This window comes from Clinocottus analis, unplaced genomic scaffold (assembly GCF_023055335.1).
Source record: "Clinocottus analis isolate CAN_PGR_092001 unplaced genomic scaffold, fCliAna1.0.p SCAF_7, whole genome shotgun sequence".
Classification (NCBI taxonomy): Eukaryota; Metazoa; Chordata; class Actinopteri; order Perciformes; family Cottidae; genus Clinocottus; species Clinocottus analis.
Window position 1 is genome coordinate 7,503,039 of NW_027176229.1, and position 27,296 is coordinate 7,530,334.

The 27,296-nt window shown below is 41.1% G+C and overlaps 1 protein-coding gene across 8 annotated transcripts in view; it reads left to right on the forward strand.

Annotated features, from left to right (window-relative positions):
• The first annotated feature begins 648 nt into the window (after positions 1-648).
• The window catches only part of LOC137805012 (citron Rho-interacting kinase), a 40,600-nt gene continuing 13,952 nt past the window's right edge, over positions 649-27,296 (forward strand). For 3 of the 8 annotated variants that reach the window (XM_068604645.1, XM_068604649.1, XM_068604647.1), the window contains exons 1-17: positions 649-983; positions 6,213-6,315; positions 7,646-7,789; positions 8,375-8,494; positions 12,513-12,683; positions 12,871-12,924; positions 13,093-13,146; positions 13,758-13,898; positions 14,863-14,988; positions 17,914-18,009; positions 18,255-18,371; positions 18,551-18,660; positions 19,418-19,610; positions 20,878-21,075; positions 21,215-21,268; positions 24,483-24,680; positions 26,701-26,894. In XM_068604645.1, the coding sequence (XP_068460746.1) occupies positions 6,307-6,315; positions 7,646-7,789; positions 8,375-8,494; positions 12,513-12,683; positions 12,871-12,924; positions 13,093-13,146; positions 13,758-13,898; positions 14,863-14,988; positions 17,914-18,009; positions 18,255-18,371; positions 18,551-18,660; positions 19,418-19,610; positions 20,878-21,075; positions 21,215-21,268; positions 24,483-24,680; positions 26,701-26,894 (1,979 nt within the window). In that variant the 5' untranslated portion in view covers positions 649-983; positions 6,213-6,306. Of the gene's footprint in view, positions 984-6,212; positions 6,333-7,645; positions 7,790-8,374; positions 8,495-12,512; positions 12,684-12,870; positions 12,925-13,092; positions 13,147-13,757; positions 13,899-14,862; positions 14,989-17,913; positions 18,010-18,254; positions 18,372-18,550; positions 18,661-19,417; positions 19,611-20,877; positions 21,076-21,214; positions 21,269-24,482; positions 24,681-26,700; positions 26,895-27,296 lie in introns of all 8 variants that reach the window. The other 5 variants (XM_068604648.1, XM_068604650.1, XM_068604653.1 and 2 more) reach the window with 3 other exon arrangements.

Sequence of the window (27,296 nt, forward strand, 5' to 3'; positions counted from 1 at the left end):
TAAAAAAAAACATGTTTGTACCCATATAAAGAAATTGAAAGGAAAATATAAATAAAAAGAGTGAGAGATTCAAAGGTTCATAACTCTAGCCATTATTTGAGAAAATGGTTATTATAATCTGCTGCGAAATGACAAAATTGTGCTCCCTTTGTGAAAAAATTGCAATAATTGACTTCTCGATTACAGGTGATTATACGCTTGTGGAAATATTCCACACGTTACATTCATACCGGCTTTCTTCATTCAAGCAAGAATCTGCATCTCCCTTTAATTGTCCATGTTTACTTGCACATGAAAGCAGAATATTACTTTCATATATGCTTGCTCTGACAGTTATTAAATTGCATTTTTCTGCTCATTAGCTGAGGTTTAGTCAGGGTTATTTCGTCTAATCACTAACGAGCTGCACCATTTAAGGAGCCGTTTGGAACTGACATGAATGTACAGTAGTTTACAACAATTGGGAGCTGACTGCTAACGCAGTCCGTCAAACAGCATACATTAGTGTGATTAGTGACGGCTGCTGCAGTACAGGGAGAGAAGGCGTTTGGGGGGTAGAGAGAGAGTGAGAGAGAGAGTGAGAGAGAGAGAGAGAGCGAGAGAGAGAAAGAGAGCGAGAGATTCCTCTCACTCTCTCCAGTATGTGATCACTGGTATGCTGCATTACTCCACAATGCTATTTTTCTGTAGTCCTCCACTCCCTTCCTCTCTTCCTTCCTCTCTATCTCTCTGTAAGCAGTAATCTCCAGTCTCCACTCTCACTGCCTCACAGCTTTCTGCCCTGCCACGGCGCATCTCTCTCTCCCCTCGGCTCCACTCTCTCTCCCCAGTGAGGATGACATCCCCGAATTTGATGAACCAGCGAAGCTCTCATTCTGGCTGGTGGCTTCCGAGGGAGACCCCACATGAACGGGCTTACCGGACGAGGAGGTGCCGCGTCTAAAGAGCTTCGTAGAAAAGCTGTCAGCTGTAGCAGCCCCTGAGTAAGTGCTATACTATTATACTGATAGTAGTGCTCCTATCACAGATAAGGAAGGGGATGGGGGTGATGACTTGGTGGGAGAAAGAATGACACCAGTATCTTGGTTTGACAGCTCTGAACTGCTCCAGCGCATTGCTATTTTCTCCCTTGACAGCATGTTGAACCTGTTAACTGACTGATTGGTTGACTGACACTACAGCTGATAATTTATGGAGTGATGAGATAGCATTGGTAACGGCGAGCTTATGCAGCAGCTGTATCTGGTCTATCAGAAATGATTCCTATTTTTGGTCACGACACTGAAATGCTGTCTTTGTTTGCCCGTCTCTCTTCACCGCTCTGCTTACTGTAGCACATACACTCATACAGATGGCTATCACTCCTCGGGATGGCTTTCAAACTATACACTGTATGTATATTTTTGAGATGAGACCACTGCATACCCCCCTCCTCCTCCTCCTCTGCCCCACTGCACTCCCCACCCCACAAGAAATCTGATTCATGTTTACCAAGACCGAGGAAGTTTTGAGACAAAGTTTTTCTGAACGTCTATCATGCAGGGACTTCCCAAAGGTGCAATAGAGGTTGAGATTGAGATCGAGTACAGAAAGAAAGCTGGAAATGCAAAGTCGGTTGGTAAAAAAAAGTATGACAAGAAGAAGACTGTGGTTGGAGGGAAGTATCTCTATGGTAACAGCAGGTTTTGCCAAGGGTGGAGGAGAGGTGAAGGAAGCTTGCTGCTTCTTTCTGGAGCCTATTTGGTTGGATCACAAATTACAGGACTGACTGGACAGAATATTAATGAGGTTGGGGGAGAGACTGATACATGAACACAGAGATGATGTGTATTAGTATTATGTACTCAGACTGGGTAATGTGATTCATGCTTGACGAGGTGCGTGCTTATAAGTGGCCGAGAATATGAGGACTGTGTTCATTATATAACTTGTTAACGGTTTGCCAGGAGGCGTGTGCTGTCACATCTGTTTTGTGTTGATTTTATTCCATCTTTACCTGTTTGTGGAGGCATACCAAATTAGTGGTAGATGGAACAGAGGAAAGAAAAGACACCTGTGCAAAGTCAAAAAGAAATGAACTCTCTGGAGGACAGACTTGTCAATTCTGAGGTGTGTGTGTGTGTGTGTGTGTGTGTGTGTGTGTGTGTGTGTGTGTGTGTGTGTGTGTGTGAGAGAGAGAGAGAGAGAGAGAGAGAGAGAGAGAGAGAGAGAGAGAGAGAGAGAGAGAGAGAGAGAGAGAGAGCTCTACTGCTCCATTGCTCAAGAGTCATTTTCCCAAAAGCCTCCTTTAGAAGCCCACACTGATCCTCTTTGTCATTTGGATTTGTGATATAATGATGGACTTGATTTTTGAAGTGTTTTTCCAAGTGCTAAGCACACTTTTGTTGATCGTGATATTCTGTCATGTCGACCACTACAGATGGTTAACGCTTCACGGCAGAGCATTCAGGTGCACTGAAAACTGAAATTGTTTTTAGTGCCATATGCAACCCACCTTGTGACCATTTCTGTGAATCTGCATGGTTATTGGAGAGTTGGGGAAAGATTATAGGCATAATACCAGCCAATCAGTGATTAAAAGCTAATTGTGGCTTTAGTTGATTGGGTTCAAACCCCTTTTATTGCAACACGTTCCACTGGCTACTGGGGAACTGCAGAAAAGTGCAATGGCCAATACAATTTTTTTTTGCCTTCGACCTATAATAAGTCCCTATTAGCACATGTTCTTTAGATAAGGTTGCATTTAAGAATTGGCCCAGGTTAACCTTCTCCAATCTTTAATGCCTGTGCTGGTTAACAGGAAACCAAGCAGCTGGAAAAGCTTGACTGACGGAGGTATTACTAATCTATTGTTGCCATGACAATAGGGGTGACTGTGTCCTTGGGCAAGACACTTAACCCCACACTTGCTCCCGTAGCTGTGCCTAAAGTGTGTGAACGTTAGTTTGTCCTAAAGGGCAGGTGGCTCCTCCAATCAGTGTATGAATGGGTGTGAATGTAGAGTTAAAGTGTTCTGAGTGGTCGGACGACTAGAAAAGCGCTACACAAGTCCAGGTCCAGATCCAACGGGCAACCTCTTGAGACGATGTGATGAAAGCTCAAACTAGAGTAGATGGCAGACGGACTTTGAGCTTGTTTTTAGGGAAGAATCTGTACAGTGTTGAACAGGTTTGTGATTGACTGCTGCCTACAGCGCTACAGTAGGACTGGCCCCTCGTCACCATGCAGACTGAATGTAGAGCAACGCCATGACTGGGATGCAACCTCTCCGCTCTCCTCCTCTTCAACGACTGACTCACAGAGCAGCACACATTATTCAACCAGCAGAAACAAGCTTCTCGACTGAGAAGGAAGCCGATGTTCCTCTGAATGTGACTGTTCTGTTGTTGATGAGCTCTCCTTAACACGGATCATTTACGATTGCAGGTACTGTAATTAAATCGCTTCTTGGAATTAAACGTGTGTGCGTTATGTTTCAATAACACAAATATGCAAATGTGCGACAGAAACAGATAAGGCCACCTCAGTGGTCAAACTGTCGTTCCTGTAGATGTAAGCTGTGTGTGTGAGCTTTTTAAAGTATAGTTATTAGTAGTCATTAGTAATTGCTTTCAGGGAGATCATTATTGCAGAGGAGGGCCTCAGCTGCACCGTCTGTTAGCTCAGCTTATTATGGGCAGTCAGCTAGCACTTGAGTCTGAGAGAAAGACAGCCAGATCTGAGTCCCATCCGGTGGCTCATGCTAGGACGGCACCCTGAAACCACCAACTTTAGCACTGGATGGCTGCAGTGGAATTTGTCCACATTGTTAAGTGAACAACACTAAATCATGCAGTGTTGTTTGGGCCTCCGCACATATAGATGGATGAGATTCATTAGTGGGTTTGGAGCTCCGAGTGCAAACAGGAAACATGAACCAGTGGAGAAAAAAGAGGCTTTTGTGAAAATGTTCGGGAGATCCCACCAGCAAGGTTAAAAAGATTTCAAAGATTCAAGGATAATTAATTGTCATTATGCAACACAGGGTTGTACAATAAAACACAGTTGTCGCCCATTTGCTGCACAAGAAAAAGATAAAAGACCAAACAAAACAGTGTATTCCTGAAGTTATTTAATTGGCGTCGGGAGGATTGTAAAACGGCTGCAGCAAAACAATGTTCTGGGCAGAGAATATAGCCGACATCTTCACATTAGAAAGGTGACAACAGGGAAACATTGTTTATCAACTTTGACTTCGTTCGCGCACCAAGCATCATCGATGCACAGAGTCCGCCGCCTCTCGTCCTGCACTCTGTCCTGTGGCCCGGGATGTCCTGATGAAGCCGGGTCTGTGCAACGATGTGGGAACAACAGTCGTGGACCTCCTGTTGCCGGGTTAGACTGGATATTCCTGCGAGTGGACATGAGTCAGGAGCAGACTGGGTGGTGGAACAGACATAAGTCCTAGCTGGGTCAGCTGAGCTTCCATCTCGGCTCTCCTCCCTCTTCTCTGGGGGCAGTCGACTTCGCTTTGGGTGGCGATTGGTCCGGTGGGTTAGGTGGTCGGCTGTGGGCGGTGAGCATATCAAGGTCCGCTCCCCAGATACCATACGTTCTCCAACTGCTGTGCCACCTGGTTTCAGAGCAACAAATACAAACAGGACATTTTGACATCTCCTCTAAACCAGACTGCCAATGATGCAATGTGCCCGAAGGCTGAAGAGCAGCAAGTTGCTTGAGGAAGCCTCTGCTAACACTTGGCTCATGCCATCATCACTCATGACAAACCACCTGCTCCTGCATCATGTCATGTCGATGACGAGGCAGCAGGATTCTGATGGGCACATTCTTGGCGGCCTGCTGTGTTACCGAACAACTTGCCCCTCAAATGACCCTTGAAACATAAAGATTGCATCAGCAACATTCATGGGCAAATATTAGCAAGCACCAGAGACTCACATTCTCCGTTGTTCATCTGCAACGTCGGCAGTGGGTTTTTTTGACACAGATGCCACTGCATGAGATCCTCTGGGCAGCAATGAGACGTTTCTAGAGACAGATATTATATACAATAGCGCACAGTCAAAAATATAAATAAGCAATGTTACAGTATATATAATTTACATTAATGTTTATGTAAAATCACAAAGCAATCTAGAATCCTCATGTTAGAGCCTGAGTTGAGTATGTTACTGTAGGGAGGAGTGGGTGGTGAGCCTCTGCTTTTAATAGATATTCTCCCTCCGTCGCTCATTCTTCTGCCTGCCGCTTGATCACAAAAGCTGCCAAATATATCCAGCGGTGGTAAAAGAGGCTGTTGTGTGAACACAAGCAGGCTATTTTTAGACTCTGTTAAGCTATAATATGAGTGCATATTTGGTCAGTGTGGATCTCCTGGGAACAACATATTTTATCTGCTTGTTATCTGTGGGATCACGTTGCTATTTACAAGTTTTCAAGTCTATAAGTCTTCAGCGCTTCATTGCTAATTGCTCTTGTTGGTATCAGGGTCAAATGTTTTATACAAATGTCCTTGTAATGTGTCTTAATTAACAGGTAAAAAGGGTTTTGCAAGTCTTTAATATAGGCTTTTTAACATTGTTATTTGTTAAGACTATATTACGTGTTAATAATAGCATTATGAACAGAACATTTACAAGCTCTTACAAAAATGTTCACTGTTAATAAGTGTATTGTAAATGATGTATGAACCCCAACGAGACATTGTTCTTGTTTTAGATCCAGTAGTAACTTATATAATCATATTAACATATGTGCATGAGCATCATAGAAGTACTTAAGATAACCTTGTTACCTATTAACTAAAGTTTATTTCAAGGATCTTAGTATAGACGGTTGACTAATTTAGTTTTGAAATGTATTTAATGTTGGCACATTAGCTGAATACAACTTGTTTTGACTGTAATTCTCTATGGTCCAGGGTCTTTGTAGTTCCTGTTTACTAGTTTAATAGGTCAACATTGAGATGATATTCATGCTGTCAATGTTATATTGAGTGTCAGAACACATATGGAAGGTTTATTGTTCCACGTAGCTGAAAAAGCTTATTCTATACAGAATGATTATTATGCAAGGTAAGGGTTTTACATAAGAGCATTGAGTCAGCTCTTCAGTTTTCATAAGAGGTGAACTGGCATAAAGACTGTTTGCCATCATGATTCTCTCCTTGTTCCCTATCTGCCATCCTCTCTCCACACTCTCCTCTCCTACAGATTAGTGACTCCACATCCATCAACTTGCTAGATAAGACTGTCTCCCTTGGAAAAGCCTCATTAAAAACACTAAACATCCATAATTGCTGGACACATGTCACAGGTATTACTCTTCACATGGTAAGAGTTTGTTTCCAGAACGAGTTCAAATCCACTATCTGTGTGTCAATTTGCTGCTGTGCTGGTGTGTGTGTGTGTGTGTGTGTGTGTGTGTGTGTGTGTGTGTGTGTGTGTGTGTGTGTGTGTGTGTGTGTGTGTGTGTGTGTGTGTGTGTGTGTGTGTGTGTGTGTGTGTGTGTATTTTGGTGCATGGTTGAGCACAGTACAACTACAACTATATTTAAGACATGTTGTAAACTTGGAAGTACCTCTAAAGTACAATCACTGCTAAGAAGAATCCTAATGAATATGTAATACTTGTGGCTTAACACAATGATGCATTCCTTCCAACTTCCTTATCAGATCTGATTATTCTTTTCATTTACATTAATACTTCATGTTTTATTAATTAAAATTTGGATAAAAGCTCTCCTTAAAAAAGTTGCATAAGCAGCTGGACTGCAGAACTCCAGAGGAAGACAAGAGCTGTGCAATGAGAAAAACATGTATCTGTGACATTTTTTAGAATTATAAAATAGCAATAACTTTGTGATCAGGCCAGCAGAGAAGGCTTAGCCATGGCCCGCCACTGCCTCCATGTGCTCATGCTAGTACAATGACTGGCCAGTTGCAATGCACCTGGATTCACAAAACAAGTATCGACAACTGAGTTAGAGAATACAGTACTTTGTTACTGCATCTATCTTGTATTGCATCATTAATCTATATTACTATCAGACCGCTAAACAACATCTGTCTCCGTGTTGGAAATGGGAAATCTCCTTAAAAAGTATCCACTGTTTTTAAGTAAGGATGGATTCCAGTACAATGTTGTCATTTCTTTTACTATCTCCAGCCCCATGCTGAGGCGCCGTGTTGTTGTGAGCACGCGTCTGCACACCGACTGTGTGTTCGATGTACCATCCACTAAATGCTGTGACTGTGTATCTGTGGCTGTGCTGCTAGTCCTGCTGTGTTCCTGGTCCCCAATGCTCCTCAGGCCCTGTAATGCTGTAATGACACATCTAATTGTATCATCAATCGCTACCAATGACATGTGCTACCAAACAAATGCAGTCTTGTGCACTTGCGTGCGTGCACACACACACGCACACACGCGCACACACACACACACACACACACACACACACGCACACACACACACGCACACTGCATTGTTCCTGATATTGTTGTTAATATCCTAAACTTAGCTATGTACTTTCACGGGAAGCTAAAAAAAAACATATATCTACTCACAACTGTGGGCCCCAGATTCATGAAATGATACTAAACTGTCAGAGAAAAGTCAGGGCCATGCTACGTTCTTGTTTCCAGGTTGAGCAGGAGATTTCACTTGTCCAGAGGAAGATGTCTGACCTTGAGTCGGTGTTGCAGCAGAAGGATATCGAGTTGAAGGCCTCAGAGACCCAGAGGACCATCCTAGAACAAGACCTGGCAACCTACATCACAGAATGCACTGTGAGTGGCCCTGTAGCCATTACAGGGGACGCACATGGACTGTTGTACTTGAGCCAAGTGTGTGTGTGTGTGTGTGTGTGTGTGTGTGTGTGTGTGTGTGTGTGTGTGTGTGTTTATGTCTTTAATGAAATAAACCAAGTCTACAAAAGGCAAAGGATGTGTTAACTTTTTTTTTTTTTAAAAAGATACAAGATTCTTGATACACAGATACATTAAATAAAAGTGCTGAAAGTGTTGAGAAGTAAGTTTTGTCTCCTGAAGAAAGAAAACAAATATTTGCCCTTGCATTTGTCTCATTTGGGATACTGTGAGAAAATGTGAATGCTACCTGGTGTTTTAGAGCCGCTAGTGTCTTGAAAACTCACAGTGCCGCACACTTCTCTCACTCGGCTGCATGCCTCTGTTTAGATACTGAAATAGGAAAGTCGTACTACTGATATTAGTTGCCACAGACTTTAGAACAACTTGACAACAAAACCTCACATTATAACCATTGCAGAGCTGCTATTTTCTTCGTCATTTAGGTTTGAAAAGGTGTACCAAACACACGGTCCACTGACTGAACATTGACTGTCTTGGTTTCAGAGTCTAAAGCGCAGTTTGGAACAAGCTCGCATGGAGGTGTCACAGGAGGACGATAAAGCTTTGCAGCTACTCCATGACATACGGGAGCAGAGCAACAAGCTTCAAGAGATCAAAGAGCAGGTAGGAGTCATTCAATCAGTGGGTTGACATGTTTACCATTCACTCCGAATGATTTGGGCTGAATCAAGGCACAGTAAGGGGAATCCCTCAATGACTGTCGAACATCACAGTCACTTAACATTTCATTCACCTTTTGTTCACTTTGCTGTTCTTGAAACAAATTAAACGATCTCACTTTAGAGGTTTAAACTCAGTACTTCTTCACTTCTTTGATGAATATTTGTAGTGATGGGTATACGGCATTGTATAATGCATAAAGTAGAAAAGCCAAAAGAAAGATCTAAATCAGGTTAAGATTATTTCATAAAGGGGCAAGGCTGAGTGTGTGAGTGTTAATTATCAGTGCAGTCAGTATAACACCTCCAATAAGTTCATACATGCCTCATATCATATATCCTATTGAGGTAAATTGTGCGATTGATGCCACTTTTTAAAAAAATCCTTGAACCTTTTTGCAACAATTTAATGATGCAGTTTATTGCCAACTCTTTCATTGAAAACATTTTGTATAACTTGTGGCTAAGAAGATTTCAAATGTTTGAGGAGTTTGAGGGGCAGAGATTTACTCGACGATTCATTGATGAATGAACTTTACAATTAATTTATTGTTGAGTCAGTTTTCTGCCAGAAAAAGAAGTGCACTAGCTGTATTGAGTGTAAAGTCTGCTGGGTCAACTCAGTGTGAATCTCTCTGCAATCAGGAATGCTAATAATGGGGAATGAGACAGGGGAGCTACACGCAGCCCTTAATTACTGAAATCAAATGTGATGAGTGTGTGGCATGTATGAGTGTTGGTGTGTATACGTATATTTCTACGTGTGACAGCACCACATGACCGAGTGTTGCCAACTGTGTTAATTACGCTGTTACAAGAGCGACAGTATCGGACAACAGATAGAGAGCATGGAGAGTCATCTATCTGGCATTATGCACCATTTTTTTTTTAAAAAGGTAATAGAAAAGCAACCTGTTTCTCTCAGCCTACACGAGCGCCAGTTACCAAGCACTGAATACATCGTGCGATGGTTGCTATGGTGACCAGAGCCTTATACCTACGAGTGTGGCGAGCACTGATGCAGTGGGCAGGCTGTCGTGATGAGGTGCTGGGGCCTTAGCTCATGCTGTTTGAGAAACAGAACATCACTTGATATACCACATTAGTGTTATCTATGTAAAAGGAATGCACTCTAGTGGGGATGATTTGAACATCTTCATTTAACATCATGTGCTGTGCATACGCTTCGCTTTCCACCGTAGAACACGCAATTTATCAGTAAAACTTGGGTTGGAGTTATGCATTGCAGGAATACAATACTTCATGAACAAGAAGGCGTAGCTTGCGATCCAAAAGGACCATAGATTTGAGTTGTTGCTGCTTGGCCAGGTGTAGTCCCGGCAGAAGCCCCCTCGCTGCTCCTCTTCAGCGGTGCCGTTAGCTGCCCATTTCAACATTGAAACAGGTTTATTTGCTGTTTTTCATTCCACCTATTAATTTAGACTTGATTTATTACTGATACTAGGACTGTAATATAAAAGGATTGTTTGATGTCCAGTACAAAAGTAAAAAAACTTCAATTTCAATATTCATATGAGCGCCGGACGACTGTTCTAAGACAATTGACAGTTTTAATTGTGAACATATAAGAGTTCAATATACCATATATAGTATGAAAATATAAAAAAAAGAGCCTGACAGAGAACGTCAAATCCTGTCTTCGTTGTCACTTCCACACACCTGGCCAGTTGCTGCATGATTGTCAGATTGTCTTTTCTAAAAAAGTTACAGAAATTGTTGGATGCAGCTAGACCAGTTTCAATGTGCAAAAGGGTCAGAGCCAGTTCGACTCCCCGCCTCGCTGGACATTTTAAGCACACGGAGGCCCGAGGGGATCCCCAGGGAGGAGCTGCAAGAAGTGTCTGACAGAAGGGTGTTCAGGTGCCGGATGCTTGTCCTCAGCAATAATGCTATTTTAATATTAATTGAAGCATGTTACTGCGTAGAGCACAGCCTGTTTAGCTGAGTATGAATTTTCACTCAGTTTGACACTTTGGCTTCTAACCTCACACAGCACGCATGTCTACGGGCTAATTAGATCGCTAGTTTGACATTTCCGACATGCATTGCTACCAAAGTGACTGTCAGTCTATTGTCTCGTGACCAGGCGTTCTCCAAATAAAGGTCAAGATGTGTTTGCCAGTGAGCAGTCTTCAGGAACCAACACTGTCAGAGGATTATTCATAACACAGCTCATCAAACTGTGGTTAATCTTTGCATCTCATAACTGGTTGTGTATAACTGATCACAGTCAAAAAAAGAACAGCAATACAATTATGGTTCAAAGAAAAAGACTATAGTCCGTCTGTATCTTCACATTTGTGAGCCTAGCTTGATGTATATTTTCTGGCTGTGTGTTCCCATTGGTTCCTCTCAGCTGGGTATTTATTTATGTGAGCTATATACAGCATTTCATCTTGAAAAGCATCTGTCTCCTACGCTTTGTCATATGACTGCAGGGTTTATTATTTTCATGCAGAAACATTGCAGTGTTGGATCAACAAACAGTGGAGATTGATTTATTTTGAAAGAAAAGCCATCTGTCTGTCATTCAGATATCTAAACCTGCAAACATATACAAAGAGACAATTTCACATGAAGAACTATTAAAAAGGACATTGTTTCTGTCTCGGTTGTGTGAACCTTGATGGGGCACGCAATATGTGTTAGTATTTTGTACGTATGCATGCATAATCAAATCCACTGGATCTAAAGGAAATGAATTGCCTCGTAGTCTGTGATATCGCCCTCACAGAGAGCGTTCTGTGTTGTTAGGGCTGATAATACTGTTAGAGATTGTAAGCAACCCCAAGACAGCGAATAGAGAGATGGTGACTGATTATTAGCTCTCAGTATCTCAGTACTGCATCTGTAAATCTGATAACCAGAATGAGCCATTGAAATAACATTTGTTGTACAAATGGTCCTTTGTCATGAAATAATACCGTATTTTAGCGCTTCACACGCCCTTAGTGGTTTAACCTCATATTGAAAGCTGAATTCCCCTTTATTGAATTTCGCTATACTGAGTTATTCTTTTGTCAAAATACTCCTATAATTTGAAAATGAAAGTTAGTATCCAAGAGATCCATCCAATTCTCATTGATAGGAGCTGATTAGTGGTCAAGTCAGTTCCCATCTATGTGGAAGACCAACATGGTCCTCCTGGTCGGGGAGGCAGTTTGTTTACCAAGAGATTCCTTCACGGTTATATATGTAACCTCCTGTTCCACTCGAGCAAAACTATTTTGGTTTTCACCATGTCGGATGTTGTTTACTTGTCCTAATCCGTGTTGGTTGAGCATCAGTCTCCCTGGAAGCAGAAGGTTTTTATTAGCCTGACAGACGGGTGCTTTTTGCTGATGAGGAGGGTGAAATTGGATCTGTTAGGCTGTGACTAATTACTCTTAAACAGACATGTGCATTAAGTGAGTCTGGCTGATCAATTTCTTCGCTACACGTTCCTTTTTTTGTTCATTGCCTTTTTGTATTAGCGCGATTATAATTGATACCCATTTTGATGTGTCTCTGTACTATCTGAAAGAAAATATTTGACACATAATGGCTTTCGTTCAAGCTCGTGGAGTTTGAAAGTGCTTCTGTACCATCACATCTAAACTACATCTCTTATGAATGAGTTTGTTCTCATAAATGATGCAGCGGCTTCTAACAAGAACATGTTCTTCAAACAAGTTGGGTCTAATGAAGAGTTATTTTTCACGAAATGTTACTTTTTCTAAATGTTCTGGACTAAAAGAGGGGCAACTTTAATGGCTGCGAACAGAATAATTTCATGTTAACTATAAATAAAGTGCTTAGTCGTCAGCATTCGCCAGGTACTTTTTGGCCGGTGGATGTGCTCTACTGAGTGGAATTCATTCTGAAATTTCTTTTCTTAATGTTATTGCTCTTCCCCTCCCCTCTTCTTTTGCCTGGCCTCTTTGCATTTTCTTTTTCTGCAGGAATATCATGCACAGCTGGAGGAGATGCAAGTTTCCATACGCCAGCTGGAGGAAGACCTGTCGGCTGCCCGTCGCCGCAGCGACCTGTACGAGTCTGAGCTGAAGGACTCTCGGCAGACGAGCGAGGACCTGAAGAGGAAGTCTGCAGACTACCAGCAAAGGATGCAGAAGGTCGACACTGTTAATTATGCTGACACTTACATAGACAGAGGTTATCACAGTGTAACTCAATGTAATGAGATATATATATAATATAAATATAATAACTCACCTGTAGTCACTATGAGGTTCCTACATTACTGTAGACTGGTCATGATTATCACCAGGAGCGATCTCAGAGTTTCTTTAATCTTCACAGGTCAAAGAGCAAGGCAAAGCAGATACAGAGGAGATGATCACCAAGATGGAGAAGGTAGAAAATGAAGTTAATTTAATTGTAATCAGATTCTGTTATTGGTAACGATGGTGAAATATGTGTAGATAAGGACACTGATTTAAAGTTAAAGTGACTGTGACAAAGGATGATAAGCTTGAATATCTTAATACCTTTACATCTCATGCCTCTATTTTTCATTTTTAGACCAATGCGGAGCAGCAGACCAAGATCCAGGATCTTCAAGAGAAGTTTACCAAGGTAGAAAAGCTTTGCTGGGAAGATTAATGAATAATTTATTTCAGCCTGTGCTCCCAAATGCAAAAGATGTAACAGCATTTTACTCTCTCAGATGAGTGTATTAGTGTCTTCTTTACCCTCCCTGACCTGATTCTTTCTCTCTCTCTCTCTCTTTCTCACTTTAAACTGTGGTCTACAGTCAGATTTGGTCTTTGACCCGGAAACTATTAGCCTGTCTTTTTTAAACTAGAGTTAATGCTAATTATCAACAATCAAAATTTAAACTTAATTGTCTTTTCCGAGAAATGAATGTTTAAAAGAGCAATCCTTTCTGCAAAGAGCTTACAAGGTTGTGATCCAGATTATCAAGGCTAACGGAGCCCATATTAGGAATAGATTAGATTACAAAGTAACAATAGGACATTTTTCTTAAAGTAACTTTTTATATGCAGAATATGCAATACTTCATTTAGTTTATGTAGTTAATAGTCATTCTACAGTGGCATGTTACATCAGGAATTATATTTTGTAAATGAGAAAAGCTAATATAAACTTTCTATTGCATTCCACTTTGTTTAAACAGCATGTACAATCGCATACTTTTGGAGTGATATTTTTCCTTTAACACCTAGTCGTTAAAGGCCAGTGCTGAGGCCACAGACCTCCTTCAGAGTATGAAAGTGGCCAAAGAGCGTATGGAGCGAGATCTAGAGCGGCTACAGCACAAAGAGGACTCCAGTGACAGCCTGCGTAGACGCCTCCGTGAGACTGAGGTACACACACACACACACACACACACACACACACACACACACACACACACACATACACACATACACACACACACAGCTCTCTCATCATGCACATAGTGCACATACGCACAGTTCAACATTATCTCTCTCTCTCTCTCTCTCTCTCTCTCTCTCTCTCTCTCTCTCTATATATATATATATATATATATATGCTTAACGTATCTTGTCAGTGTTTGCTTTGCAACATCACAGACTTCATTGTTTAAGTGTTGCATCGACACATCTGGCTCTGCAAAGCACAGAGAGCCCTTGTGTTCTATTGTACATGTTGTTTTTCTGAGGAACACTTGTTTTGTTATTTATTTCAAACACCCTGAATGTTTGACATGTTTGAGTGCTAAGGAATTAGGCGTCATAGGAGTGATATGTGGTTATTATGTCACAGCTATGAACCAATCAACATGTTTCTGAAGTTACACCCACAGAAACATCATACTTTATTTTTGATGCAGGTTGTTGTAAGTTCTTCTTGATGTGAACAGCACTTCACATCAAGCACTAGACATATTAATTTGGTAATTAGCATAGGTTAATTTGGACGGGAGAGTCAGAGGGAAGAACAAAACTCACATGGTCAAATTTAAACAGCTCCAAAGACCTCTCACATCACCACACATGAATGCTAATAAGCGCTTTGAAACCATTGTGAGGAACTTGGAATAATGAGCTATAAACATTGGATAGGTGGATTCCTAAATAACCAAATGCATGCGGCTGCTACATAATCATACATTTTTCCCTGAAGTGGGAATTCAAAGTCTCATTAGCTTTTCAACCAAATGTGCATCGATGTCCACTTAGAAAAAAAACAAACACTATTTCAGAATAAGAATCTCTTGACCTCAGGTTGCATTTTCAAAACTAAAAGAATTATTCCAGAAGGCCGTTTACACTCGTGTGTGTTATTTGTGCCCGTTTTGTGCAGGATGGAAGGAAGACTCTTGAGAACCAGGTGAAAAGGCTGGAGACCGTCGAGCGTCGGGAGACTAAACTGAAGGAGGAGATCCAGAGCAAGGCCCAGCAGATTCAGCAGATGGCAGATAAGATTCTGGTAACCCACCTTTCACCACTTGTGTGGAGCTAAAATAATCAGAGGAGGTGTGAGATAAACATAGCTCACTCTCGTCACTGCAGAGGAAGTGCTATTTTACATAATATTTCTGAAAAACCTCATGTTTATAAATCTTTATGGATGATCTGGATGTAAACCATTATATAACATTTTTTTCCAAATACTCAGGTCACAAAATTAGTGATATATGATATTAACAATAAAATACAGTTTTGAAGAACCCTATACAAGGGCTTTCAGTTAGTTTATTTGAGTGTTGGCGTATACTGGATGTGTTTGATCAGCGCCTTCTCTCAATCTTCAGTTTTTTTGTATGTTGCATATGTATATAATTGAAACCTACCCTCTGTATAATTATACACATTATGTTTATTTTTAGCCCACAGAGATTAATTATATCACTTCTTCCCCTGCATACCTACGCCTAACTTCAACAGGGGAGAAATTAATACTTATAATAGCTTAAATATTGTGTATTAGTTCCACTTGTGGTTTCCTGCTCTTCCTACAAAATGTCTGGAAAGAGCGCGCCCAAGAGAAGGGGCAGATTGACCTTGTTGGTATGGATGATGTGGTTGTTACCTCTGCATACTTAATCAGTGTGTACTACTTTCTGTTGACTAAACCACAAGTAGGCCATTTCCATTTCCATAATGAAGTAAACTCAGTCGTCTTCTCTGCGTCACAGTCCAAGCTTCCGTTGAATGGAAACCATTTATAACAGATTTGAATCAACATTCCCTCTTTCGCTCAATGTGATATTTTATAGTTTTATTTTGAGACTAATTCTAAGAATAAAATATTTCAGTGTAAATATTTATTCTCCGGTCCATCCTATACATGGATGCATGGATCGTGGTTATATCTGGACCCTGGTCCTGCCCGACACCGACTGCCATTATCATTATTAGTTGCATTGCCATTAATATTGCCTATATCATTACTGCTTTAATTATGATTATTATTCTACGATATCCACTGTTTTTGGTAGACGTACTTTGTCATCATGCCCACTACTGTTCTCATATATATATATTTTGTCATATTCATGTATTGTGCTGTATTGATTGAGTTTTTCATTCTGGTCACATGACCTCTGTTGCTCCGGTCCATCCGGGGAGAGAGATCCTCCTCTGTTGCTCTCCTGAAGGTTTCTTCCCCTTTTCTCCCTGTAAAAGTTTTTTGAGTTTTTTTGAGTCGTATGTGTCCGGTCTGTAAAGCCCTCTGAGGCAAATTTGTAATTTGTGATTTTGAGCTATACAGAATAAATTGAATTGAATATGTGGGCTCCAGCGCTACTCCTCTAAAGTACAACTTAATGTCACTTGGCGTCATTCTTAATTATTCCTATTTCATCCAACAGTTAATTATTTTAAACGTCTGCCACAATGCATTTCGGGACAATTTATTATGTCAAGTAAGCTCACAAGTCATACTCAGGAATTCTTGCATATCAAGTTTACATCGGGCATTTCTCTGACACTACAATACGAGGACACAGGTATAATCATGAGTTCAAAAAGTCACTCGTGGTTGAAAACATACACACCATTGTTTCCAGAAACAAGAAGAATACCTGGTATCACTGTGTGTTGGCTCAGTTCAGGCTTTTATAATTACATTTTCTGAGTAATTTAATTGACATTTAAATTCCTCAGCACAGCATGGAAAGTGGGAACATTACGAGTCACAAACATGTGACTTGCACTTGTCCATCTGGGAAGCTTAAGCAAGATTCTTAAGCATTATTAAATGCCACCTGAATCTTTTCCTTTTTCCTTTACTATAACAGCACCACAGGTGGGCTGTGTAGAGGGGAGTACAGTACGCTCTAACGAGAGCAGTTTTAACGTCTTCTGTACACATATAACATTTACGTACCAGCATATTAGCTTGTGCATAAAGTGTGCAACACTGCCGCTGCACATTGTCATCATCACTTAAGTCATCCGTGATAATGTGACCCAATGATGTAACTTTGTGCAGCACATTCAGTTCCTGGTCTCCCATAAAAAATGAGGGAAAATGTAGCTTCTGATCCTCTTTTGTTTTCGCAATCATGACAACACTTTAGAGTTGAATGGGATGTCATAGTGCACTCCATAACTTGAGCAGACTCTGAGCAGTTGCTGTAAACCAGCGCTGTAAGGACACAGGAGAGAGAGAGGCGACGGTGACGACGACAAATACACACCGCTGGATGGCTCCAGTCCCGCCTGTTTTTTTTCAGCGTGAGAAATACGATGTGTGGCGGGAGGGCGTGATTTAAGACCGAAATGCGTGACAGTCACGCTCAAAGTGTGACACTTGAGAGCCCTCAGATGGTTAACAAGAGTTTTCCCCTCCTTACATCCTGTCTTACACTCTTAACTATTTAGAAAGATCATCCATATAAAAAACAATTTCCCTATAATGTTTACTCCACAGATCTGCAATACTATCCAAACCATATATTATGACTGTTATGACAGTATGCAATTTCAAACAAACCATTCTGTCTCATTTGTATTCAAAACTGTTTACTTCCTGCATAGTGAAAAAGACAAAGGGACTGGTCTAAGTACTGGGAAAACGTATAAGCATTAAACAAAGCAACACACTGTCACACTGCCCGGTCACACACATTGTTTGGTGGCATCAAAGTGATTTGGTGAGGTGATTGAATCTCTTACTGGCTCCACCACACTCAAAATTGCTTCACAATCAAGCTCAATGAAGAGCTTTATGATTGTATTTTTGAGGCACATTACCAGCAGGAATCATCAATGATTGCGATTGCATGTTTATGTTTAAGAGACCTTTATCCCTCACTTAGCACAAAAATGTCAGTTTGTTTGTGCATTACCCTTTAAAAAAGAAAAAGCAGTTTAGAGACTTTAGTCGTTCATGTGTATGTTCGCGTAGGTGCTGGAAGAAAATCTGCGGGAGACGCAATCCACATCCCAGCGGCTTGAGACTCATCTGAAGCAGAAGGAGAAGCTTTATGAAGAAAAGATAAAGGTAAAATATCCAAACACATAGATATTCAACACATATGCAGTCGTAATAACCCCAGGCACGTGTATCCTGATACGCTGTACTTACAGGAAGTGATCTGTGCTATGTTTGGAGGCCTTACTTCAGCTGGTTGAGTTGTGGGTGTACTCTGTGCTCGGGAGATCTACAGTATGTCATCTTCACGCCATTCTCTGTCCTGTTAAGTGATATCCTGGTTATGGTTCTGTGGGCTGCCTGGCATTGAGCAGGTGTTGGAGGCCCAGATGAAGGCGGACATGGCTGATAAGGAGATGCTGGAGGCCAGTCAGAGCAAATATGAGGAGGAGGTGCGGGAGAAGTGCAGCTTCATCGGTGAACAGAAGGCGGTAAGAACTGACCAGCTTGGCAGCGACACTATCTCAGGAGTATTTTAACATTCATCACACTGACATAGATTTTTGTTGTTTGGGATAATCTTGGGTAGGTTATTGTCGAGCACCACATAATTACTCCTTAATCTGATATCAATTAAAGCCGGTGATGTAAATATGTCATTTCTGTTCAGACCATAAATGCTATGGACTCCAAGATGAACAGCCTGGAGCAGAGGATTGTTGAGCTGTCAGAGGCCAACAAGCTGGCAGCCAACAGCAGTATCTACACACAGAAAAACATGTAAGTACTGATACACAATCATTCTGCGTGACGATAAACATTAAAAGCAATGCAAATGCTTTTCTCAAGATTTTTTATCCTTTATTTAATCTCCAAAGTAAAATATATACATGAACAGTCATGGCATAATATAAAATGATGGAAAATAAATTATTCGAGGACGGACCCGGATGCCAGCAACAGAAAGTAACATGCAAAATTGAATTTACGGGTTGAAATCATTGGAATTGTGTCGATAGTGTGAATTACAACGGATTTAATCCGCATTTTAAATGTTGCATGTTACTTTCTGTTGCTGGCAACCGGGTCCGTCCTCGAATTTTTTATTTTCCATCATTCTGAATGCTAAGAAGTAGAGCTTTCCAATGGTTTTCCATGACAGTACATTACGGTACATTTTTAGTAATGATGCGGTACGGTAAAAAACACTGTGACAAACTTGCCTGTGGGGGAGGGGTGGATGTGAGCGGAGCAGGAGAAAAGTAGGGAAAAGAGTTTGAGAGGCCTCTTGAGCCGTGTTTTCTTTGTAATTAATGCTGTAAATAATAGTATTAGTATTGTTTCTGAGAGCTGTACTCTGGAACGCAAACAACTGTTTGACATGATGTAAAACAGCTTCAATTTTATTCATTTTTAAATTTTGTAATCTCATAAGTTTGTTAATTTACAATTGTTTTGTTGTTATGTTTATTGTTTTTTTGTCTTTAAAGTGTGTATACACGTTGCATTTTCTCCTATTGAACTTCTTGCACACAAGTATGTGTGGTCTTGGCAGGAAAGCTCAGGAGGAGATGATCTCAGAGCTTCGACAACAGAAGTTTTACCTGGAGTCTCAGGCTGGGAAGTTGGAGGCCCAGAATGCCAAACTGGAGGAGCATCTAGAGAAAATGAGTCAGCAGGAGCAAAGCAATAAGAGCCGTGTGCTGGAGCAGGAAACTCGGCTCCGAGAGGTGAGGAGATATTAGAGGGAGAAGACGTAGAAAGCTGGGTTGTGAAACTGGATTCATGTGTTGATAGACACACAGGTTCAACTGTCTTGGCAGATGCATCATAAAACTCTTTTTTAAATTATTATTAGAGAGAATTCAAGATGTGTATTGTAACTCTAGTTATTGTTTTTGTTGGGAGGCTCCATGAAAGAAAAATAGATAGATATAAAGATATATATAAAGACACAAAACACATAATAACAAAATATAAGAAGCAATTAAAAGCAATAAGAAAAGCAATAAAAAAAAGGTTTAACCTTCCTCTTGTGTTAGCTTTCTAGCGCCGTCCCCTGTGTTAGCGGGTTGGTGGCGACCCGTGTCTTAAATCAGCTGTAAAATACACTAAAAACTATTTTCTATCATCCAATTTGTTTCTAATCTCTTGGTTACCTTGTTAGGCTTCATTATCCATGAACATATTGGTTTTAATGTTTTTGGTGGGGGCCTCTGGGCCTTTTCTTTGTCAGTAAACCTCGATTTAAATTTTTAAAAGAAATGGTCAAATGGCTGAGTAGGTTTCTGGCGCGGATGCTCTTTGTGTTGAGAAAATGAGAATCCCCTAAAGCTCACATGACTGGGAGAGGAGCTGGCTGTCAGTGTGTTGGCTCACAGCGCACTTATGGTTTCAGTTTTGGCTCTAATTATTTCTTTATAACCTTATTTTTTTTATAACTGGGTTGAAACCGACCCTAACAACACAAAGGTCATAATTTCAACCAGAGCATTTTATAATTTATATATATATATTTTATAATTATTTTTTATATTTTGTTGAACTCGTGGTTCCTGACAAAGTCAAACAGCTTTGATGCAATAAACAAATCTTATGTGTGTTTTTTTTATGCCTTTAAAAATTAAAACGGGTCGGTGCCGACCCTAACACAGGAGGAAGTTTTTTTTTTTTTTTGTGCAATACATAAACGTGACATACGACATGACATTGTTGGGATATAGTTGTAAAGTATAGTATAACGTAAACAGCGCAGCGAGGAGGACTTTTACTAAAATACTTCAAAAAGTGAGTTTTCTAAGATAAATCTCAATATGTGGATTATAGAGTCGTTGGTGCATATGATAATTATGCAGTACATCTATCGATAATAATAACAAATATCAGCACAACTAAACGAGGCGGAGTACAGGTGAATAATCAGGGTCTGCCCCTTCGCACACAACCACTTCCATCCCACATCCCCCTTGGACGGCCCTCTCCTGTCTTCCTTTGTAGATTGGGCTGGAGAACGAGGAACAGAAGCTGGAGATTAAGCGTCAGGTGTCGGATCTGACCCTGACGATGCAGGAGCGTGAATCCCAGATCAGCAATCTGCAGGCGGCTCGCCACGCTCTGGAGAGCCAACTGCAGCAGGCCAAGACTGAGCTGGAGGACACCACTGCAGAAGCTGAGGAGGAGATCACCGTTCTCAGAGTGAGAGAGAGAGAGGGAGAGAGAGAGAGAGAGAGAGAGAGAGAGAAAGTAGAAGGGCAACACAAGATTACGTCTCCTGTGATGTAATGTAGGTGAATTCTGAAATATGTCCCTCTGTCTCTGTTGTTGTACCTGCTAGGCACACAGAGACGAGATACAACGCAAGTTTGATGTCTTGAGAGACAGCTGTGCGGTAAGCTGCTCACGACTTTCTCGTCGTCCTCCTTCCAGGAATATACCTCTCTCTTCTGGCATTGAACACCAGCTGAATCCTCACACATCCTCACACAGAACTAACAACCAAGCCATCATATTCCAGTCCATATGTGTTTCTGTCATTCTTGGGTGAATAGGGCTTCATTCAAAATATGTTCTTCTTCTACTTGCATAAATCACAAAGTGACTCCGTGTGACTAAACCACATAATCTATTTCATCACAACCGTCTTCCTTCTGGTCCAGTCAGTCTGGAGTAGAGTAACTGCTCTCGGTTGGCGAGACATGCGTCCACGGCTCCACACGCATGTTTTCAGAGATGTCTCGAGACATTGTGTCGAAGGCCAAAGTAAGAATTTCTGTTGGTAGTTGTTAGCGGGAGATTCACTCTCATTCGGATTGTTGGTTTCCATGATGGCGTTTGTGCACATTAACCACTAAGTGAGCTACCATTACCAAAACAAGCCCCGTAGGAACAGTATCAGGAAGATAATGACTCTTATCCTGTTATCATGGTTGTTTGGCTTGTAAATCATGATTTCATGGACTCTCTTATCTAACACAGCTTCTCACAGTCCACATACGCTGGCTGAATTAGCCACATTTCTCATTGTTTTGATTATTTTGTTTTCCATGTCTGCAGAGAAATGTTTTTCCTCTCTGTTTCTAATAATACGGCACCATGTGAGGTCAACCTACTAAAGCCACGTCACATAGCAAGGTACATAATGAACTGCTGAAGGATTTTCTTTGTGAACATAGCTATTCAACAGCTCTTTACATTCGTCTATTTTACAGCCAATGACGGATTCAGTGCAGCCTGTTATAGTCTCAAGGCCATTTTTAGTGTTATTGTTACATCATGTTATTATATTCTTGTAGAATATGAGATGTTGTACAGCCCTGGCATACCGCTAACCTTGGAAAAAACGATGTTGTCATTTATTTGAGTGCATACAAACTCATTTACCCTGAATAGTCAGCATGACCATCACGGTCTTCCTTTATTCCATTGCCCTACCTCGGAGATCCTCCCACTCGCAAACTGTTCAGAAAGCGCGGTCAATAGATTCAGTTTGCCAACGTGCAGACAAACGCAGCCAAACTCTGCAACCGAGCTTGAAATGCCACTCTGTGTCTTTGCCCTGCTGAGACTAGCGATGTTGGTTAATCCGTTGGTGTGTCTGTTAAACACTTTGGATGCATTGCATACATTATTCATTTGTGTTTCTCTGAAATGCCTCATTTTGAGATTTCAGACGAGCACACAGAAAAATAAAAGATGAGATTAGAGCGTGATATTTTTGTCACCATATGATCATTGTCTTGCTAAATAAAGCCTGGCCTATGGGGCATAACATGGTCTACCCAGTTTTTCCAGCAGGACACACATAATTCCAATTTATGGTTGAAATATGCTTTCCTCCATCTTGTAAATGTCCATTAAAACATCCCTCCATACAATTAGATTTGGCCTCTCCCCCACAATAAACATTTCCTTGTTGGAGCCTTTTACCAGCAGTACAATACATATTTGTCTCTTCTCAGCCTTTCTTGATGCATGAGTCCAAAAACATACTTGTTACTAACTCTCCAGGGACCCATGCCATCTGAAAATATATTGTAAGGCATTATGTGTCCTTCTTCATACGTTTTAAATAACAGGGCAATACCAGCAAACATTATGGTTTGCATCTAACTCTCTGCAGTTTCTACAGGATCTGGGGAGATATCATCATGGTGGACTTTTTGAAGGGTGGAATAAAAAACCCTGTCATGCTTTCCCAAACTCCCTCAAAGTCCGCTTGCCTCTGCCTTTCTTCCATTTTGTTTTAATATACACAGTTGAGTGTGTTTTAAGATTCAATAGCCCTTAATACATGCAAAAAATAATTCCACTACCAGTACTTTAAACATGTTTATTCTTCCATTTTTGCCACTCCTTGACAATTTTAAACAAAAAGGACTCCTCTTACTGATTCAACCCAAAGACACTTCCATCTGGTTATTTAATATTCAATCTATAAATATGTTCCCAATTGAATAAACAGCTAATGTACTTTATATATATATATATATATATATATATATATATATATATATATATATATATATATATATATATATATATATATAAAACTTTAGGTGGATTCACTTCCCACAGCACCTCTGCTACTCCGTCTGTTTCTTAGAAAGAGCAGATGTTCTTCTGTATTTTGTACGAGCGGTGTACAGTAAATGTAACATTCATTTCAGTCAAGGGGATTCCAAGATTGATTAACATCCTCTTTAGTGGGGCTTTTTACACCCACAGCCTTCACAAATACTATTGAGCAATTTGTATTCAGCCGCGTTGAGGATGCAAAGCTCCGGATGTGATTTACTTTCTCTCTGCACGTTGCTCTATTGATCGGGATGACAGACAAGTAAAGTAAATATAGAGGCCCGCCGGATCACCACTGCATGACTTCCTCGCCGCGCCTTAAGTATTTAGTTGCTGCCGTCAGTCCCCTGCCTTGGAGGAGCAGAAGCACTGAGTCAGTACAGAACAGACTAATTTATGGACTTAAAAGCTTTGCCTCTTTTCCCCCCTACCCGCCACCTGGAAGTTGTGCGTGGTGCACATGATCCCATGAGAGCTGAGCATCAGGATCTCCTACAGGCAGCCCCACCAGCCTTTAACCCTCATTTCCCGACACAGTAGTCGTGGCTGATTGAGGAACAAGACCGATACTGATGACATGATTAGCCCGCTCCTCGCGCCGAATGTTAAACAAGTAGCCTGTAAATAATGCTAAAAATGATTACTGCATTATATCACTAACCTAGATTGCTGCATCATGTAATAATGCTGTAGGAGAGACTGTGTGGGGTGTTGGCTCAAATGTGTGTGTAGATGAGTAATAATATGCTCAATGCTATGCCTTTATGCACAATGTATGTACATACCTATGTATGTACATATGTATTAGTATGTACAACTAATGTTAAAACAGTCATAGCTGTTAGAACAGAAATATTATATTAGTTACCATCTATAATGACAAAAATAACGATAAAAAAAACCTTAAAGGGCAGAAATGTATTCAGAAAATCCTGATTACTTGTTACTTTCTCAATGTATTTTCCAGTGTTCTGTATATTTTCCACTCTTCAAACTGTCCGTTTGAGAGTCCTGTTGACTTCCTGCAGGTAATCACAGATCTGGAGGAGCAGCTGACCACACTGACTCTGGAGAACGCCGAGCTGAACCGACAGAACTTCTACCTGTCCAAGCAGCTGGACGAGGCCTCCGACGAGAGAGAGGACCGGCTGCAGCTCGGCCAGGATGTGGACAGGCTGCGCCGGGAGGTGGCCGACCGCGAAATGCACCTTAACAACCAGAAACAGGTACCGCAGGCTGCTGGTGGTCATGTTCTAGTTACTGGTTTATGTGTGTGTTTGTATGAGTGTGTTGCTTCTCTTCTCGTGTTGGTGTTCGTCAACAGTCCAAAGAAAAGAATGCCGGGTGGACATACAATCCTGAATTATCCCAAATTAGTGCGACGTATTGATTTGTTAATCAGAATGGCCCAATTCTGAGAAGTTTGTACTCTGACATGGCTCCAAATTAAATAGGAAAACACTGTCTTTCTACCAAGATATTTCAAGATTGGCATATGCACAGCAAAAAAACAATTACTCCGTACAATGAAAAACACACTTCACTAGGTCCTCCTTCCACACAGAATAACAATAATTTAAAGCTTAAAATAAAAATGAATTACAATTAAAGTCAAGAATACAAAAAAGGAGGTAAATGCTAATAGTAAAAGAAAATACATTCAAAAATAAACCATTATATTATACATACAACACACTGGGCAGGTCACCAGTTAATGATACAAGCAATCAAACCATTTTTTAGGTTTAACCACTTTAGTGAAGTAGTTTCAAAATTTCGACATGAAATTGCTCCAAAATCATGTCATTAGACGACCCACCGTGTTCTTTTGTCTGAGACGGTTGCGCTCCTTTTAGTTCAGGTTCCTTCCCGTTGCCCACTCCCACTCGCAGCCAGTCAGACACCAGGTTTCCACTTACTCACTTTATGTGATATCTCCGCACTACCTTTGACAGCTGACCTAGACATCTCTCCCAGCTCTGACAGTGTTAAGTGTAAATCAGGCAGCAGAAACCCTGGGAATAATTCTGCATTGTTATGTGCAGTGTTCTGGATGCAGCGAGGAGGCTGTGCGATGCGTGTGCTGCCCCTGTGGGAGGATCTGTGTGTGGGTGTCCAGTAGCGCTCTCGGTCCTGCTGGTTGTGTAACCAGCGATGGAAGTCATAGACGAGGGATGGGGTGGTGTGTGGGAGGGATGTGTCATCCCCATCACTCCCAGGTCGTGTCAGCTGTGGATGCGTTGGACTTCAGAGAGCCGTGGTGTTGCTGTGGCACCAGCAGAGGCTATATTTATCTCCCAATGCTTTGTCTAAAGCGATGCGTTGTAAGGCATAAAACATAACGCTTTGTGTAAACCCCGTAAAAAAAACAAAACATTCTGTGCCCAAACATGTCATGTAAACATCTATGATGCTGTTTTTCTAATTGAAGAGGTACTATTTAAAACTGAACGCGCACACAGTCATTTAGTTGCCAAACTCTAGTTATATTGTTTAAGCCGCCGTCAAATCAGCCCCTGTGCCCGTGGATTGTGATTTATTTTAAGGCGGTATGGCTGACTGACTTTCATGTCTGACATGTGAACAAAGAAAATATTGTAAATATAGCTTTATAACCCCGCTCGCTTCTCTGCATGATGGTCTGTTGCCAGCAGGTTGTGGTGGGCAAAGGACCAGCAGGGTCGACATCTCCTGTTGTGTCATGCCATTTTGCTATGCCTCGCTAAAACATGAGTTCCTTTTATTTTGCTTTGGCACACTCAAGGTCATTTTTATGATAGCTATTTCCATGGTACATTTATTTTAAAATTGTGGTATTGCTACTTTGACTTATGCAAACGATCTGATACTTGTATTACTATGACAAAACCCCTGAGCTGTGGGTTGAATATTACTTTGTCACGGCCTGCCAAAGAAGAAAAAGGGATTTCCCAAACTCAGGAGAGGGAAAATAAATCCCCACCACAACATTCACATTTTATAACAATGCCAAAGCAGGGAGAAACATTCCTTTCTTAATCAGTCAATGAGCAGTGACAGTTCTTAAAGGCTATGCCATAATCCCTCGACAACTGATGTCCTTCAATACCTTTGAAGATGTTAAACTACATTTCTCTCTTTATCTCTTTCTTATGAATCTGCCTTTTATTTAGTTGAGGAAAAAGAACAACTTTAGAGCTTTAATTGAGTCCTTTCCACAGTTCGGATATCGACAGTGTTCCTCACCTAAATCCTGTTTTGAAACAGAACCTGGAGACACTGAAGACCACGTGCACCATGCTGGAGGAGCAGGTTCTGGAGCTGGAGACCCTGAATGACGAGCTGCTGGAGAAGGAGAGACAATGGGAGGCCTGGAGGGCAACACTAGAGGAAGAGAAGAACCAGGCTGAGAGGAGGACCAGGGACATCCAGAGGCTCCTGGACACAGAGAAACAGAACAGGTTCACACAACATCCACGTGGCAACATTGATTGACTTAATTGGAGTGTGCTTAAGTTTGCCTCGTCCATTTATTATTCAGTTGAGACATGGAGATATTTTGTAGCACAGCTACATTTGAGATAAATAGACTTCAGAGGGTTTGAGTTTTTCCACCCAAATTGATTTTAATCTGCCCATGATGTAATTTAACCAAAAGCCATGTTACATTTTTAGAAGAGGTTATGATTTTCTTTTTCAAGACAGAAAAAAAGTATTTTGTTTTGCTCTGAATGTTGCTGTTGCTATCAGTGTTGGATCAGTTCCCGCCGCCTACACACACTGAATGCAACAGGTTTGGCATATTCTCTGGGGTTTGTCAAAATATATTCTGGGAAATATATGAAATTATTTTCTGAGTTGGT